The 18,373-nt window shown below is 42.1% G+C and overlaps 2 protein-coding genes across 2 annotated transcripts; both read right to left on the bottom strand.

Moving 5' to 3' along the window:
- Window positions 1–4,265: 4,265 nt before the first annotated feature.
- On the bottom strand, window positions 4,266–7,924 carry LOC124666019 (50S ribosomal protein L13-like). Its single transcript, XM_047203365.1, has 5 exons — window positions 7,730–7,924; window positions 6,626–6,697; window positions 6,374–6,540; window positions 6,179–6,290; window positions 4,266–4,741 (listed from the first exon to the last, which is right to left on the bottom strand). Exons 1-5 carry the CDS (start codon window positions 7,922–7,924, stop codon window positions 4,529–4,531), a joined length of 759 nt encoding a protein of 252 aa, XP_047059321.1. The 3' UTR covers window positions 4,266–4,528.
- Window positions 7,925–14,539: 6,615 nt separating this feature from the next.
- Window positions 14,540–14,986, bottom strand: LOC124665181 (histone H2A.1). Its single transcript, XM_047202585.1, has one exon. The coding sequence runs from the start codon at window positions 14,969–14,971 to the stop codon at window positions 14,540–14,542; it is 432 nt and encodes a 143-aa protein (XP_047058541.1). The 5' UTR covers window positions 14,972–14,986.
- Between the last annotated feature and the right edge of the window lie 3,387 nt (window positions 14,987–18,373).

The following is an 18,373-nucleotide window of genomic DNA, read 5'->3' on the forward strand; positions in this document are numbered from 1 at the left end:
CAACGACACCGAGTACAGGCATAAAGGAGCTCCCTCCTCACAGCCTCGCACAGGTCAGGCGCTTCTATGATAACTATATCCTTCTTGTTATTACTGAATTTCTTCTGCTCACTAACATTCACTATAAACTGTCAGTAGTGATCCGAGGCTCTGAATGAAACTTCTGACAGAGTGGAGTGTCAGCTACCTCCTCATTGCCCATCTTTGAGCATTTTGAGATGCTTAGCAATCACAGCTCATCTCCACAAATAAAGCGTACCAATCGAATCTAATGGTAGGCAGCATATGCCACATGTAAATTAACTAATATTTCGTTCCTTTTTTAGTAGGTTCTAATTAAGCCTGCCATCGGAACTGACAGCGTCAATGCATCATCGTTGCTTACCTTACCTCGTAACAGACACAACTCTCGCTCTCTCTCTCCCAGGACCTACCAAACCACTGGTTGATGGTTACTCACACGACAAGAGTGATATTGGGGATGGAACCTTTCTTCGGACCACATGCATTCTGCATCTCTATCTTCCATGCCCAAGATTTAAAAAAGAAAAGAAGGTTATGCGAAAAAGGTTACACGTTTGTACATGCACATTAATAATGTGCGATGGACAGAATAAAACTGGATATTTCGATCCAAAGGTTAGCCCCAAAACGCCATTTCTTTCTGAGACGTTAACAAGACTTAAATGGAGAAATGCTGATACAATCTATAGCCAGCAAAGCCTCAGTCATACAACTTGATGCAATGATTCAGCGAATCAGCTTATATCTTCACGAGAACAAAACTACCAACAGAAAACGGAAATTCTGACCATCACCATGGATGGTCACCGTTTATTTCTACAGAAAGTAGCTCAGACAACGATATCAATTCCTCTCTGATGGGAGCAATTGCATACATTATATCACCCGTATGTATCTATCTATCTTCTCATGTGTGCTTGTGCAGCTTGTGATTGCCCCCACCACCAGGGTCGTTACAGGCATCAGTCTACATCATAACACCACCAGGTGCAGCAGCAAAGATTACATCAACAGCAGCACGAAAGGTACAGAGATCGTTCAGAAATGCATCAGGAGGTTTCGCAGCCACGCAAATCAACAGCAGCACGAAAGGTACATTCTCATTTTCAGGGATCTCTACGCTACCTACATCTGTGAGGGCCTGAGACGGTAGGAGGATCTCTCTATGCTGCCTGATGATCTCAACCGGTGCCTTGCCCACCTGCTGGAGGATGTTGACGAAAAGTTGATGTGGAGATGTTACCTTGTCATATAAACATACATTCTTATTTTGTGTTACCTATATATATACACTAGTGGGATATGAGCTTGCCTTGAATTAAGGCAGTACCGCAGTAGGCCAGATCAACAAGACATTTTTCTTCCAGCTTCCTTGTGTAATATGATTTCCTGGCCGATCGCCTGAATATGAGATGTTGGTATATTTTTTTCCCAATCTGAATCTACTGCTGAATCGTTGTGTTGGTTTAGCCGGTAAATGTTGTCACTCAGCTGCAAGTTAAAAATAAGATTTCCTATGTTACCAAAGAAGGTAAGAATGTGTTGAGTGCCTTTCCCTCTTTCTGGTTGCAAGTGCAAACCAGCTCACCAGCAACGCGCATATGCTCTAGAAATAGTGGCAATATGAAAGCTGGTAGTTATTGTGTGATAGAATAATTCTTGCATTTCTGTAAGCAAGCACGTTGTCGCTGAGTTCTTCTTGGCAACATTTTTGCTAGTTGCTGACCAGCAGGGCACGAAAAATATAATCTAATTAAACATATATGCAAAGCAATATAAAAAATAAATTATCAAACAAATAAGGGATCTATATCTATGTGAAATATCAGATGACTAATACAGTGAAATATCTGATGAAATCATTGTGTGGTCACAGGGATAAGCTGTCAAAAAGGATGAACTATTATGGCATGGATGATTGTAAGAAGCTTCCTAAAATTTTGTTAGACAATACTTGTTGCATTTCATTACGATTTTTACATTCACCCTACAGTTTATAAAGTTGCATTCTAATTTAGGAAGCATTGCACTGAAACTTGGAAAAGACACATGACATGTCATCGTCAAAACAGTTTATTCGAATCAGGATGACATTCTAGATGAGCAGTGTGTATTAATTGAACATGTGGACTAATCGTGCTGCACTAGTTTTAGTAACTTCTCAAGGGGGGTGAAAGGAGGAGCAACAAAGAGGACAGATACAAAAGACAGATGAGAATCATGAGCATCCATTTGTATTCCTGCCGTGTAATGCAGTGTTCATCAAGCTGATCAGCTTATCTTGGAAACCCCGTGGAAAACAGAAATATGCGTCAGTTGCTTGAGCTAGGATCAGAAGTGAGTCAACTTAGCCATGTTCATTTCTGCAGAAAATATCTCAGACGGCGATACCGTTTCCTTTCTGTTGGACAGCAATTGCATACATTATAACACCGATATAGTTGTGACTTTTTCCAGGATCAAGGTATCTTTGTGAGCAAGGCGAGGCCGACAACAATGTCATAGCCGTCTGCATCGACGACACCGAGTACAGGCACTTGAACGACATAAAGGAGCTCCCTCCTCGTCGCCTCTCAGAGATCAGGCATTTCTATGATGACTATCCTTCTTGATACTACTGAATTCCTTTTGCTCACTAACTCTCACACATTCACTATAAAATGTCAGTATAGTGATCCGAGGCTCTGAATGAAACTTCTGGCAGTCTCATTGCCCATCTTTGAGCATTTTGTTGCCTAACCAAATGCAAACTCTTATTAATGGATTTCTTCTGCTCACTGACTTTCACGATTATAGCCAGTGAATATAATTCGAGGCCCTGTCTGAGACTTCAGACACAGTAGTGACTGCAGATCTTGCAGGAGGCAGCTAGCTGAATATTGGCTCAGTTCTGAACAGGTAGCATTTGTACTGGCAAGTGCTACTTCACATATTCAATTCTTTGGTTGAATGTGCTTCTTCAATAAGGGAAATGGGAATTCAGACAAGAAGAAGGAGAACAAGAACAAGGAGGTAATCGTGAACAAATCCCTGCCCTCGGAAAATGCTTATGAGGCCGTCCAGCATTCGATGCCAGCTTTCTTCCACAACCATGATTCAGGATCTATGGTGATATGCACATCCCCAAAATCCAGCCATCTGAAACTCTGGCTGTACACACGCACACCACGCCACCGACAGTTCAGTCCAAGTAGCATTTGCTTGCCCCGGTGAACATGCAACGGGCCACTAATGTAAGACTAATTGCAAGCCCTACCATGGAATTCCTTTTTTCTATCGCTCAAAAGATATTACTCCCTCCGACCCTAAATACTTGTTGCATGTTCAATGAATCTTGATGAACTTTAGCCCACATACGATTGACTTGGCAACACGTGGCAACCGCTTACAGACTCAACCAACGGATATCGGATCTTCCATTCCTTCCACGTTCCATCTTGCCTTTCTCTTTTTATTTTCTTTTGTTTTCGGCGATCGAGATGCTTAGCTTAGCAATCACATCTCATCTCCTCATATAAAGCCTACCAATCGAATCGAATGGTAGGCAGAATATGCCGCATGTAATAAGTTAACTAATATGTAACTCGTTCCTTTTTTAGTAGGTGCTAATTAAGCCTGCCATCGCAACCAACAGCACTAGTGCATCATCAATTCATCATCGCTTACCTCACCTCGTAACACACACCCTGGAATTCTCGCTCTCACCCAGGACGTACCAAACCTCTGGTTAATGGTTATGCACACGACAAGAGTGATATTGGGGATGGAACCTTTCTTTTCTGCATCCTATCTTCGATGCCCAAGATTAAGGAGAAAAGGTTTAGACAAGAAAGGTTACACGTTTGTACATGCACATTAGTGATGTGCAATGGACAGAATGAAGCTGGCTATTTCTATCCAAAGGTTAGCCCGTTAACAACACGTAGCTCATGCCAAGAAAAGCACAATCTCCATAAGGTATAATAAAGCCTACTCGGTTAACAGAGCTAGTCTGAAATTTGAAACTTCAAATGGAGAAACGCTGATACAATCTATAGCCAGCAAAGCCTCAGTTCTACAACTTTCATGCGATGATTTAGCGAATCAGCTAATACATCTTCAAAAGGACAAAACAACCAACAGACAACAGAAATATATGTATGTCAGCTGCTTGGACTGGGATCAAATTCTAACTATCACCATAGACAGCCACCGTTTATTTCTACAGAAAAGTAGCTCGGACAACAATATCAAATCCTCTCTGATGGGCACAATTGCATACATTATATCACCGATATGTATATATCTATCTTCTCATTTGTGCTAGAGCTTGTGATTGCGCCCGCCATCAGGGTGGCCGCAGGAATCAGTCGACATCATAAAACACCATCAGGTGCAGCAGCAAAGATTACATCAACAGCAGCACGAAAGGTACAGAGATTGTTCAGAAATGCATCAGGAGGTTTCGCAGGCACACAAATCATCCGTCTCCCAAGTCCACACACGCACAAACACCAGAAGGTGCCTATGCGGCGACCTTGGCCTTGGCTCCTGCCTCAGCTTTGCCTTGCGCCTTTGCGTCTCTGTCCTGCTCTTTCTTCTGCGCCCGCACCAATGCACGTCGTGCCCGGGGACGCATCTCCCGTACTTTGCGTGGCGGCATCACGAAAGACTCGATAGGCCTGTCGTGGAACGGGTGCTCGCCTTCAGCGAATATCCTCAGCTTGCGATCCCTAAACTGGAGAATCATCAAAATACTGGATGTTAGCCAAGGATACCGTCACAAATTAACTGGTGTTAAATGGCAAGCTTGAAAAGGCAAAATAAGGGGAAGAATATGCCTTTCAAACAAAGTGCTTGATTCTACTGGAGTTGGTAAGGGAAAATCAACTTCCTTTCTCAGATAGTACGAAACAGCAAATTTCAGAAACATGTAACAAGCATAGACCATGGCCTTTCAGCAATTAATTGTGCATGAAACACCAGCCATGTGTACTAAACAAAAAAAAAGATGGATGGGATATTTATGGTAAGAAAACTTGCAGCAAGAAGTTGAACAAAACATAAGTTGCATAGTACATATGACCAAACTTCTCTGGTTGGTTTTGCTTATATAGACTGCCACCTCGTGACTTAAGGAATAATAATAACAATAACAACAATAATATTAGCACTATCACCAGCTAACTGGTACATGACAAAGTGTTCGGTCAGGTTCATGTGGAAGATACACAGTGGTTGTGTTAGCAGGAGGTCCTATGCAATTACAAGTGGTTGGGTTTTTTTGTGAACAGGCAGAAAGGGATGGTTTGGGGAAATTGTATCTGCAAAGGTTGCTCTGTTGACTTTTAGCAGTACCATTCCGAGGATCCTAACAAAGTGGCAAAGCTACTGAGCAGTACCATTCAGATAGTACAAAACAACAATTTCAAAAAAAAAATGTAACAAGGATAGACCAAGCCTGTCAGCATCAGACTGTGCATGAAATACCAGTCTATAGGCTGGTACCTCACGACTTTGGAATAATAATCAGAAGATTAGCACTATCACAAGCTAATTTGTGAATGACAAAGTGTTCAGTCAATCTTCTGAACTAGAGGCAATGGTTCCCTTGTCAGGTTTGTGTGGAAGATACACATGACTAAACTTCTCTGTTGGATTTTGCTTATATAGGCTGGTACCTCACGACTGAGGAATAATAATCAGAAGATTAGCAATACCACCAGCCAAAATTTGTGAATGACAAAGGGTTCAGTCAATCTTCTGAACCAGAGGCAATGGTTCCCTTATCAGGTTTGTGTGGAAGGTACACAAGTGGCTGTGTTTGCATGAGATCCGATGCAATTAGGAGGGGTGGTTTTTCTGTAAACAAGTGGAAAGGGATGGTTTTGGGAAAATCGTATCCGCAAAAGCTGCTCTGTGACTTTGAGTGGTACCATTCGGAGGATCCTAACTAAGTGATAAAGCTACTGAGTAAATATCCATGCCATCCAGCAAACAAAGATATAGCCATATAGGGTCATTGTTATTACGAGCCTCAGCGCGAATATACATACAGTAATCTAAATTACAAAACATGCAGGTAACACATGTAGCTACTATCAAGTCTTCAACCAGAAAAGGAATGAAACTATGGCCAATCCTAGAAACAAACAGAAAATGCAGTTTCACTTACATCACGCAACCGATTGCGGGGAAGCATGCGCATGACAGCTTTGCGGATCACTTCAGTTGGGTCTTTTGCCATCTGGTCCTTGAGTCTTCTTTCCTTCAGATGCCCAATGTACCTATTGGAAAAATGCACATAACAGAAGAATATTAACAGTTATACCATACAAGGTTTCCAACAGTATTCGCTAGAATTACTAACCCTGTATGCCAGTAATAAATTTTATCAGTCATCTTCCTTCCTGTAACACTGATATCTTTTGCATTGACTACAATGCACATGTCTCCATTTTCCACATGAGGTGCGTAGGTTGGCTTGTCCTTTCCCTGAAGCACAGTGGCTATTTGGGATGCCAACCGTCCAAGCACCTGTCACACAGGGAAAGTAGCTTACATGCATAACCATTTCCCAGAGTAGAGATTCTCGCAACTGAATAAGCACAAGAATACTGACCTGGCCCTTTGCATCAAACACACGCCATCGCAGCCCATCTAAATCGATTCTTCTCAAACCTGCAAGTGCTTTCTGCACATTTCAGGAAAAAATAAGGGTCAGCGCCACCGTGCTAGACCACCACCACTACTTCAAATATCAGTACCTTGGGTTCAAACATTACATTAATGTAAATCCAAATTATAGGTTGGATGCAGAAAAAAATGCACCCTGTAGTTACTTAGGGGTTTTAGTTGCAGACTTTTTCCCTTTCTTCGGAAAGAATCAAATTGATACAGGTTCTTCCACACGATCAAATATGATAAAGGAAAACATATGGTTCGAACAACTTGAATCTGTTTGGGACAGTTCCGTTATCATGTTACTAAATACGTCCTGCTGATTAATTGGCGGGGTGAGTGCACTGACAGCGGTCACGGAAATCATGTTACTGAAATACGTTGTGCTGATTCAGTGGAGGAGTGTGCGCACTAACAGCAACAACAATATGGAACAAAGCAACGTCAACATACGCAGATCAAACCATACCCCATCTCATGCTCAGCATGCCATGAATCACAGTTTACTCACATGAATCTAGAATTTTATGACCTAAGATGCACTGTTGTAAAACTAGGGATGTGGCAATGCATATGCATGCCGACTGTACTTGCACCTCTGATAAATCTCAATCTACTACAGTCTACACAGAACCAACATAACGGTATGTACAGTCAACCGAGCCAATCAGCAATAAGTTAGTACTCCCTCCGCTACACATAACTATTGATTGATTTGGATGTATCTAGACCCATTTTGTGCATAAATATATCCGAATATGCGACAACTAATATTGAACAGAGGGTGTACTATTTAGGGGGGAAACAACAATTATTTACAACCCAAATGGTCGATGATCCAGGACTATTTGGAATGTTGGCTGCAACCGGCAGAATCTACCATGAAGACTCAACCTACCCAACTTGCGCAAACATGAATCACCGCAGCCGTCGAGCCAGGTCTCGTCGGGATTCAGCACGCGAGCGAAATGTGGATCGCCGTGGCTCTGGGGGATACCTAGCCTTGGTGCTGTTATTAAGAGAGGGACGTGAGACTCGAGTTCACCTTGAGGTTCCCGGTGAAGGCCGGCGGCGGCGAGGAGGAGGAGGACGGCGCGGCGTCCAGGACCGGCGGCGAGGCGGTGGAGGAGAGGAAGCGGGGGAGGAGGCCTGGGGGCGGGGCCTGGGCCAAGGCTCGGAGCGGCGGCGGCGAAGAGCTGGGGAGGGACGAGCGGAGGGCGCGGGCTCCCGACCGCCACATCGTCGGCGGCGGCGAGTGGTGGTGGTGGTGGAGCAGTGGAGTCGAGGAATGGCCGGAGAGAGAAGGTTTCGCGCTAGGGTTTATTACTGGGGACTTTTCATGGGCTATTGGGCCGTGGGTACTATTAGCCCTTTTAGAACCGAGCTGGGCAGTTTTTTTTTTCAACAGCAAGAGCTACACAGTTCTTTATCTATGACAACTGACAACATGTATTTTGGATTTAGATCGAAAAAAATGTTATGTCAGATTTCCATCATCCTCCCTCTGACAAAAGTTTGTTCATCATCAGAAAGTGGAAACATACAGCTCTCTTCAAAGAATTCCATGAAAACAGCACCACTTCTGAACTGAAATGTCATCTCGGCGAAATGAAACACAAGGCATCCATGACATAAGAATTCCCAGAAATACCCGATCTCTCAAAGACAGTGAATACAGAGTCCTTCCGGCAAAGTTCTCATGCCTATGATGGATCAGGTTTGGTTCCTACTCAGTCATTCTGATGTCTTCCTGCAGTTTCCAGAATGAAGGGGGACTTTGAAGCTATGCTATTTTCAACAGGGAGAGGCGCACTGGCGGTGCACTGATGATACAAGATAGTCACTGAATAATTGCAAGGAGCTCCTTTCCATCTAAGACTATATCCTTCCGTCAATCTTTCTTCTGCTTAATAAAAGGAATGCATGCAGAATAATATGAGCCATGCTAATAACCTCGTGTCATAGTGGAAGAAAATTAGCTGAGCAATCAAGCGTCCTTTATTTTTTTCAGTTATCAACAACTACAATGCTACAGAATTACCAAGCTTAAAAAATACTGAGTAGGAATTCAGAGTACATGTTTATCATTAACAATCAGACACTGAATACACGAAATGATATGGAAGAAAGCCCATACTCATCTCAATAGTTCTTACAGTCAATAAAATCTCTTATACTCTGTCTAATATAACTTTTCTTACTCTCTTCCACTGTGCCTCTACTATTCCATGTGAAACCACGTATCATTTAAATTCTTTCTTTTTCCCGTTTCTATACTTCATCTTGGTTTTAATGGGAGTTTTACAGACTCTCCCTCCTTCATTATGTTCTCCCCCACAAATGTATGGAGTAATCAAAATGTCTCTCACAGTCCCCGTTTGCCATTTTGAGAATATCCATTAGAATTTGGTCAACAGCATCGGGCTGTTTGGCCATATCCAATGGATATTCCAAAATTTCAGGTTTTTCTTCTTTACTAATAAAAATGTTCACATTAGCTTGCTCTTGCTCTCTGATCAAGACTAAATTAGTATCAATCATGTCCAGAGTAGTGCAAAGTTCAATCCCCACTTTGCTAGCAATGTCTAAGATACAGTAATCAGAAGTATTAGCTAGAGTAGGTAAAGATGTGCTACCTTCTGAAGACTGAAGATTCGTCACCATGGCTCTATTTTTTGCTCTATCCATGATTGGCACATCACTTTTTGGGGCCAGTCTGTTGCTAAATCTATTCCCATTAGCCTCCTCTATCTCCTCCAATATACCCACACCCTTGTGCTTTTTCTTCCCTTGATTAGGTGACTTCCCATTATGCACATTATTGATTTTTGTATTCATGCTCAAAGATGAGTCAGATTCCACATTCTTATCTCCTTCATCACCAGATAGGTCCACTATCCCAATTGTTTCCAGGTCTTCAGTTTGATCTTCCATATCTTGATCAGGTCCCTTTACATTATCACCAGTTTCCTCTACCAGGCTATTTCTCTCCTTTTCCATTCTTTTGTCAGTTGGCTCCATCAGCTCATTCCTGCTCTGCATCTGATTTGGCTCATGTGATGAGGCTATCCCTTTTTTCTTTGCCAGAGCAATTGCATCAAGTTCATTCTATATTTTTATTTCTTCCTCCCTTTCTTCCAAAGCTTTCCTAGTTTGCTCACTTGCTTGAATGTGGCTCCCTTTATCAGTCCCTTCACTTTCTTCAGTTCTCTGTCTCTTCTCTCTTCTATCTCCCAGCTGTGATAGGGTGTCCTCCATTTCATCAAATTCTTGGATATACTCCTCCTCTAGCCTTAGCCACCCTTCCTCCACCACCTGCTCAACCTGGAAGTAGATGTAATAGATCATCAGCTTCTTTGTTGTGAGCTTTGCTATGGTAGGGATGTTCTTGTGATTGACCACTCCAACCAGGATTCTGATGCTTCCATTTTCCTAAAAGTTTTCATGTCTACTTCAATTACTTGCCCAAGGGTTGAACCCACTTCATAGATCCCCTGATAGTTCTTCAGAGTTTTTGAAACTCTCTTGGCCCTTACCCATACTGTATCAAGTTTACCTGCTGCCAAGTTTTCATCTGACCATTGTTTCACATTGACTTTGATGTGTGCACCTCTTAAAGTGACCCAGTCATAGATCGACACCTCATTTATCCTTGCAGCAGATGGGAAGTTGACCAAGAATCTCCCTACTGAAACTCTTTTGCTTGACAGGTCCACTTCCATGGATAGGTTCTTCCCAGACACATTACTAGTAACTCTTCATCCACTTGGAAGTCCACTTCTTTTACTTTAACTATTGCTATAGCCTTTCCCTTCTCCTCAGCTCCAGAATTCTCTTTGGCATGTTCAGCCACAAAACAGCATAAACCAGGTTTTCAAAACCAACAAGGTTTGCAGTTGGTTTCTTTTGTTTCAACCAGGCACACCTCATGGACTGATGTCCTTTGCCACAGTTGACACACTCAAATTTCTTCAGTACAGTCCTTAGAAATGTGTCCCTTTTTTCCACATTTGTTGCAAAGGAGATTATAATTCAGTGTTGATTTCCTCCGTGCTAACTCTGTCTCTGAACCTGTTGTGTGGTTCCTGAAGAAGCAACTACTGTTGTTGCAGAGACGGTGGTTCTTTCATCAGCCACTTTGACAATGCTGCTTGATGAATGCTAATATGCATGGTGCCCTGCTTGATGATGTCAACGAAAAATGTGGAGAAATAAAGTACATACATTTAGGTTTACTCCCATGCTAGTTGAGCTACAGCCCTACAGGCATGCAGCTCCTTGAAGGCCAAATAATGAAGGCTCCCTTGCGTTATATAATGGGCTGGTTGAGCTAAATATGAGATGTTTCGTTATATATGTTTTTCCCGTTGTGTACATATCTCTCAAAAAAAATCTGCACAGAATCAAGTTCACTTGAATAAATGCAACTCTCCTGTCCTTAAAATTGGCCAAAATCAGCTCCAATTTACTGCTGCCTGCCCACTAAATAAATTTGCCAAACATAAGCTGAAATTTACAGAGCCAGTGGCATTCTGAATAGATATACAATATGCCACACTTGCTGCAGCAGACATAATACACTACTAGATGGACAGATAATTTTCCTGGGACTCAATGACATATCCAAGTTCTGAGATCAGGGCACCAATTGTTAGACATTCACGGTTCAACATACATAATACATGGTTTAACATCACAGAAAGGATATCGAATAGGCACCTTACTCATGTTGACAGCAGTAGCAGATCATCTGTGGTTTGCATAGTGCAGCTGTATGTTACTACCATCAATCACCTGAAACAATTATCATGTAGATAAGCTATCTTAGCAAATAGAAAAGAACTGCACTGATCACTGCACATTATTCTGCACAACTTGACATGTGTTATATCTATCCACAGATGTATGAAGCACAGTCTACCTCATCGCTCATCTTCTCCAATCGTGCAGCAGCTTCAGTTTCTGAAGAGAACTTGATGGAACCGTATCCTTTGAATCTCCCCATCACAGGGTGGCATATGACTTTCACTGTCACGCGTAACCATTATTTCTACAGGTCAATCTCTAATCAACCAAATATCACAGATTGACCACCGAGAAGATCCAGAACTGATAGATAGATCAGTACCTGCGAAAACATCTCTGTATTGGGAGAATGCATCCTTCAGATCGATACCATTGGTGTAGGACAGATCTGCAGCTCAAGTCAGTGGAACAAATAACAGGGCATCAAAAACATCCTGAACCATATCAATGTTCAGACAGTAGTGTGCATTAAACCAGAATGACTCACGCAGATTGTTCGAAGCAATTTACACTCAGTTAAAAAATGGAGGCAATATTTGCACGAGTTTAACAAGAATAATGCGCTGTCATTGCAAAAATCAGCAAGCAGGATGATTTAGCATCCCCGCATAATATTTTATACAACTTAAAATAAGAGATGTCATCTCACCGAAATGATGCAGTGACATCCATGGCATAATATTTCCCAATAAGATTTGATCTCTCAAGCGGTAAATCCTCCAGCCAACCCTTACGACTGCACAACCAGCATATCGGCACACTTGACAACGAAATCTTTAGTATCATCATCTTCTTCATCAGCATCTATAATTGGCAGCTTGTACCTGCATAGGAGAACTGAATGTCCATTGATATCATAGAGACGTGAACAGAAAACACCAGCTCATGACAGCTGTGTAAAATATGCACATAACCTTTCAAGCTCATTTACATGAGAAGGCTCGCAGTAACAGATACTAGTAAGTATATTAGTGACTCACACTGTTCATTCCCTATATAGGTGGCACCTCAAATCAAGCTCTACCACTGAAACATTCATACCCATTTGCAAATTTGGCATCAGAAAGTGGGTATGTGGTGCTTAGTTTTCAGATTATATCATGCCGGTGCTTAGTGGAAATATATATTATGTGTTGTTCCTTTATCCCTCTTCTTAAAATGAATGGTTTACAGCCCACCTTCTCTTTGCTGGAAGCCATCAGGAGCATTATGAAACTACTAACTTGGGACTCCAATAGTACTGTATACCATGACAGCCTACAATTTAACAATTACTACTGGAAAAATTACAATATAAGCATATACATTCAGGTTTCTGTTCTGCTGCTCCCATACTAGTTGAGCTACAGGCCTACAGCTCCTTGAAGGCAGTAGGCCAAATAAAGAAGGCTCCCTTGCTGCCTTGCATTACATGATTGACTCGTTGAGTTAAATATGAGATGATTCATAATACAGTTTCCCCTTGTGAATCTCTACTGAATCATGTGTGCTTGAAGAAATACAACTCTCCTGATGGTAAAGTTGCCCAAATCAGGCTCAAATTTACTAGTAAGCTAAGCTTGCTGCAGGATACATAATATACTACTGGATACACAGCTATTTTCCCTGGGACCTGATCAGGGTACCAACAGTTCAACATTCACGGCTTAACATGCATAACACATCATTTAACATCACAGAAACAACATCAAATAGGCACCTTACGCATGTCGACAGCAGCAGATCAACCGTGGTTTGCATAGTGCACCCGTATGTTCCTACCATCAAGCAGCTGAAAATCAAACAATTGTCGTAGGAAATCCACGTTAGCAAAAGGAAAAGAACCGCACTGAGCGCTGCACGTTATCCTGCAGAACTTGACTTGTATCTACAGATATATGACTCAAGGTTTACCTCATCGCTCATCTTCTCTAGTGCTGCAGCTGCTTCAATTGACGAAGAAAACTTGATAAAACCATATCCTTTGGATTTCCCCGTCACCGGATGGCATATTACCTTCACTGTCACAAACACGACACCAATCGAAAGTCATTTCCTGATCAATAAAAATTACAGATCAACCACCAAAAAGATCCAGAACAGATGGATTACTACGTTGGACAACATGGCCGTGCTGGGAGAATGCATACTTGAGAGCTGTCTCATTGGTGTCATAGGACAGACCTGAAGCTCAAGTTTCAGTAGAACAAACAACATGGCCTCGATAAGACAAAAACATCCTGTACCACATCAGTATGTTCACAATCTAGCATGAAAGCAGAGTGATTCACAGATTCTACCTAACATTAACATTCAGTCAAAATTAGAGGAAACATTGGCACGAAATTCACCAGAATAATGCACTGTGCACAATCTGATATGAAACCCGAATGATTCACACAGATTCTTCCTAACATTTCGATTCAGTTAGCATAGGAGGCAATCAGCAAGCAGGATGGCTCAGAATCTAGCATATCTAAACTGGAAACACACCAGATCTCAAACAGAGAAGAGATTCTCTATATACAAAACAATTTAACGGGTAAACAAGACGGCAAAGAAGAGATGGTTCGAAATTTGGAGCATGACGAGAAAGCGGCGCACCGATTCAGAAGATACCGAACAAGAACCGCATGTGGCGCCACTTTGATTCCCCGATTGAACATCGCCCACAAAACCTAGAAATTATCCCCAAATCAACCACGCCCAGATCTGAACATAACAACACAACTTCCGAATTCGAACCTCGCTTAATCTAGATACTGCAAGAACGCCTTAGAGATCAAACAAAGACAAATAAAATAAAAATGCTTAACAAAAGAAGGAAATCGAACAGGTGGGTTAAGATCATGGTCCAGTAGAGCACAGGCCCTATGCAAACGAGAAAATGAGAGTGGTTGAAAGGGTAACGAGATCCAATTTTCGGCTTCAATTAGCAAGAACTCAACCACAACCAGATGTTGTCTTGTGAACCAGCGCTACATACACACGACTCTCTAACAGAAAACACATTCCCGCATCTCTGAAACCACGACACTTGAACTAGGACATCCTCTATGCAGAACACGGTCTACTCTGCGGTCTTCTTGGGGGTCTTGGCGGCGGTCTTCTTCTTGGGCGACTTCTCCGCCTTCTCGGCCTTCTCGGCGGCCTTCTTGGGGAGCAGCACGGACTGGATGTTGGGGAGGACGCCGCCGTGGGCGATGGTGACCCCGGCGAGCAGCTTGCCGAGCTCCTGGTCGTTGCGGATGGCCAGCAGCAGGTGGCGCGGCACGATGCGGGACTTCTTGTTGTCCTTGGCGGCGTTGCCCGCGAGCTCCAGGACCTCGGCGGCGAGGTACTCGAGGACGGCGGCGAGGTAGACGGGGGCGCCGGAGCCGACGCGCTGCGCGTAGCGGCCCTTCTTGAGGAAGCGCCCGATGCGGCCGACCGGGAACTGCAGCCCGGCCTTGACGGACCGGGTCACCGCCTTCTTCCTGTCGCCGCCCTTCCTTCCGGCCATCTTGGTTGCTTCTCCGGCGAGATTACTCCGGTGATGGTGGCGGCGGCGGGAGCGATTTGAGCGCGCGCTGCTGCTGGTGGTGGGAATTGTGAGCTGGACATTCGGGGAGGGGACGCTTTTTATGGCTACCGGGACGGGCTCGATCCGCGTGATGTGACGTGGATGCCGTCGGATCTGGAAACGGCGGACGGTAGAGATTTGTCTGAGGGGCACGATCCGTGGGAGAGGTTCACGGGCCAATCGGAGCTCGGAGAATTTTCGTTCTGATTTGCCCGCGTCTGCGTTTCTTTTCGCGCTGGAAATGGAAACGGAGATCCGAAACTAGGAGGGCGGGAAAAGGTTTCCAGTAGAGGAGTTATTGATTAAGTTTTGTTATTATATAGTTGTAAAAAAATGTTATTATATGCTTCTTTGATACTGAGACTTATTATTATGCTCTTCTTATGCGAAAAATCAAATCTGAACTGGGGTGTAGATGCTCCTGGTTTAATAAAAAAATCAAAACAAATAGTAAAATAATTTTAAAAAATCTAATATTTTTGGACAATGAACATGAATAAGTGTTCTAACTGCACACCAAAAATTTCCGAGAAAAGACATCTATAGTGGTTTGTGCAAAAAAGCTAAAATACGATGCTGTTTAGAACGTCTAGATTTGTTTCTTACATCACTTCAATTTGTCTTTTTTGCACAGATTCACTACGTAAGTCTTTTTCTGGAGATTTTTGGTGTAAAGTTAGAACAAGTGTTCATATTCATTTTCCAAAAAATTCAGATTTTTAAAAAAAAAATTGCTATTTGTTTCGAATTTTTTATTAAATCAAGAGCATCTACACCTGGGTTCAGAAATGCCTTGTCCCTTCTTATGGTGATGTCAGGTGTTTTTTTCAATAAAGAGAATATGTTAATATTAAAATAATATGAGTTACATTTAGGCTCCGCAACAACATAATGACTAGAGAAAGTCTAGCCATCAAGGATGCACACAGCTGAAAAATAAAAAAAGAAGAGAAAGAAAAACAAAGCCCCGCGGAAGCAAAACGAGACTCACAAAGCAAAAGTACCACCAGTGGTAAAGGCACCTTGATTCCAGAAAAAGCTTCTTCAAAAGACGACTCCAGGAGGGTAGCCGTGCACAAACACCCTCGTCGTCCGTTCTAACCAGCATGGTCAGATCCAACGTTTTCACCTGGAAAGGTCCAATCTCGAGACAATGTCTTCAACAAGAAAATGACTAGGGAGCCACAATTGACAGGCACACCGGTCAAGGTCAAACCTAGGGTTTCACCCCGGAAACTGAGACGCGGAGCTCAAACGGCAACGCCAATACTGAAGTTTGGGTCACCGCCCCACGAGTTTAGAACACTGCTGCAAAACATCAATCGTCTGTCACACATACTTCTTTTGATCCGCTGTGAGAGCTCCCTAGGTTCTTCTCGACTCGACACGAGCATGCGAGAAGGAACTTCAGGAGCCTAACCATTCTTCTTCAAGCCACCACCGGCACATAACGGTCTCGAACTACTCTACTAGGAGCTACGAGAAAAGGCTTCCAGTAAGCAGTTATTATTTATTAAGTTTCGTTATTATATGGGGAAAGGCATTTCTGAAACCGAGCTCATATGCTTCTGGTTGAATAAAAAATCAAAAAATAGCAAATAAATTCAAAAAAAACTAACATTTTTGTACAATGGACATGTGTTCTAACTACACACAAAAAATCTCCAAGAAAATACATTTGTAGTGGTTTGTACAAAAAAGACAAATTAGAGTGATGTAAGCAACAAATCTAGATGTTCTAAACAACAATTTTATCTTTCTTTTTTTTTGCATAGAGCACTGCATATGTATTTTCTTGGAGATTTTTGGGTTGCAGTTAGAGAACTTATTCATGTTCATTGTACAAAAATTTCAGATTTATAAATTTTATTTGGTATTTAATTTGACTTTTTACTGAACAAGGAGCATATAAGCTCGGCTTCAGAACAGGTTTTTCGGGTTGCTTCTTTTTTACTGAGACTTATTATGCTCGGCTTATAGTGATGGCAGGTGCTTATGGCCTAAATTACTAACAAAGTTGGTTAATGTCGAGGTGGTCAGCTGCTGAGCCGATTGATTAATGGAACAAAGTTGTTTAGTTAAAAAAAGACTTATTATTCTCTTTTTATTCAATAGTATATTATTTGCTTGTTTAAACTTTGTATGTGCTTTTTATTGAAATGTATGTTGTTTTTTTATCCTACTAGTAAGCTCTCAATTTTTTTTAAACGATCTTGGAAGAACCAGATCTTCGTAACCAGGCTATTGCCAAGCTAAAAAACAGAAACTGGATAAGCATAAGACTGGATTTAAAGTATGCAACATGATCATGCAAATGGAAGAAATCCATAAAACATGCTTAGCGTTTCATTTAACAATCAGAATTTGAACACAACAAATGATTATTCATCTCAACTCTTCAGACCAGTTAGCATGTGTACTGTAGAGTAACAATATCTTCGACTCAATTTTTTTTCTTTAACTGGGGAAATCCGACATGTCGAATGAAGAGGTGACTAGAAGTACTATTTATCAGACAATTCAGCGTCCCATGTCAGTTTTAATTATCAGCTATTTTAACTTCTATAGGTAATATGCATTGTGCAGACCTACAATATACCACACTTGCTGCAGCATACATAATACACTACTAGATGGACAGATAATTTTCCTGGGAGTCATGACATATCCAAGTTCTGAGATCAGGGTACCAACTGTTCAACATTGGTAAACATACATAATACATGATTTAACATCACAAATTCCGAACACAAGAAACAACATCGAATAAGCACCATACTCTTGTTCTCAACTTCTCATCATCAGCGGCAGCAACAGCAGCAGATCATCTACAGTTTGTGTACTGCATCCGTATCTTCCTACCACCAAGTACCTGAAACAGTTGTCATGTAGATAAGCTATGATAGGAAAAGGAAAAGAACCGCACTGATCGCTGCCAATAATCCTGCAAGAGATTAGCTTGTGCTATATCTACAGAACTACCTTGGTGCTCATCTTCTCCAATGCTGCTGCTGCTTCATTTTCTGAAGAAAACTTGATGAAACCATATCCTTTGGATTTCCGCGTCACGGGATGGCATATAACTTTAACTGTCACACAGAACCGTCAGTTGGAAGACAATTCATAACCAACGAAATTCACATATCGATCGCTTAGAAGATCCAGAAGAGATAGACCAGTACCTTCCACAATATCACCGTGCTGAGTGAACGCGTTATTGAGAGCAATCTCATTGGTGGCGTAGGACAGACCTGCAACTCAACTTTCAGTGAAACGAATAGCAGGGCATCAAAAGAAATCCTAAACCATATCATACATGTGGCAGAGCATTATGCTTTGCAT

This window comes from Lolium rigidum, chromosome 6, assembly GCF_022539505.1.
Source record: "Lolium rigidum isolate FL_2022 chromosome 6, APGP_CSIRO_Lrig_0.1, whole genome shotgun sequence".
Lineage (NCBI taxonomy): Eukaryota > Viridiplantae > Streptophyta > Magnoliopsida > Poales > Poaceae > Lolium > Lolium rigidum.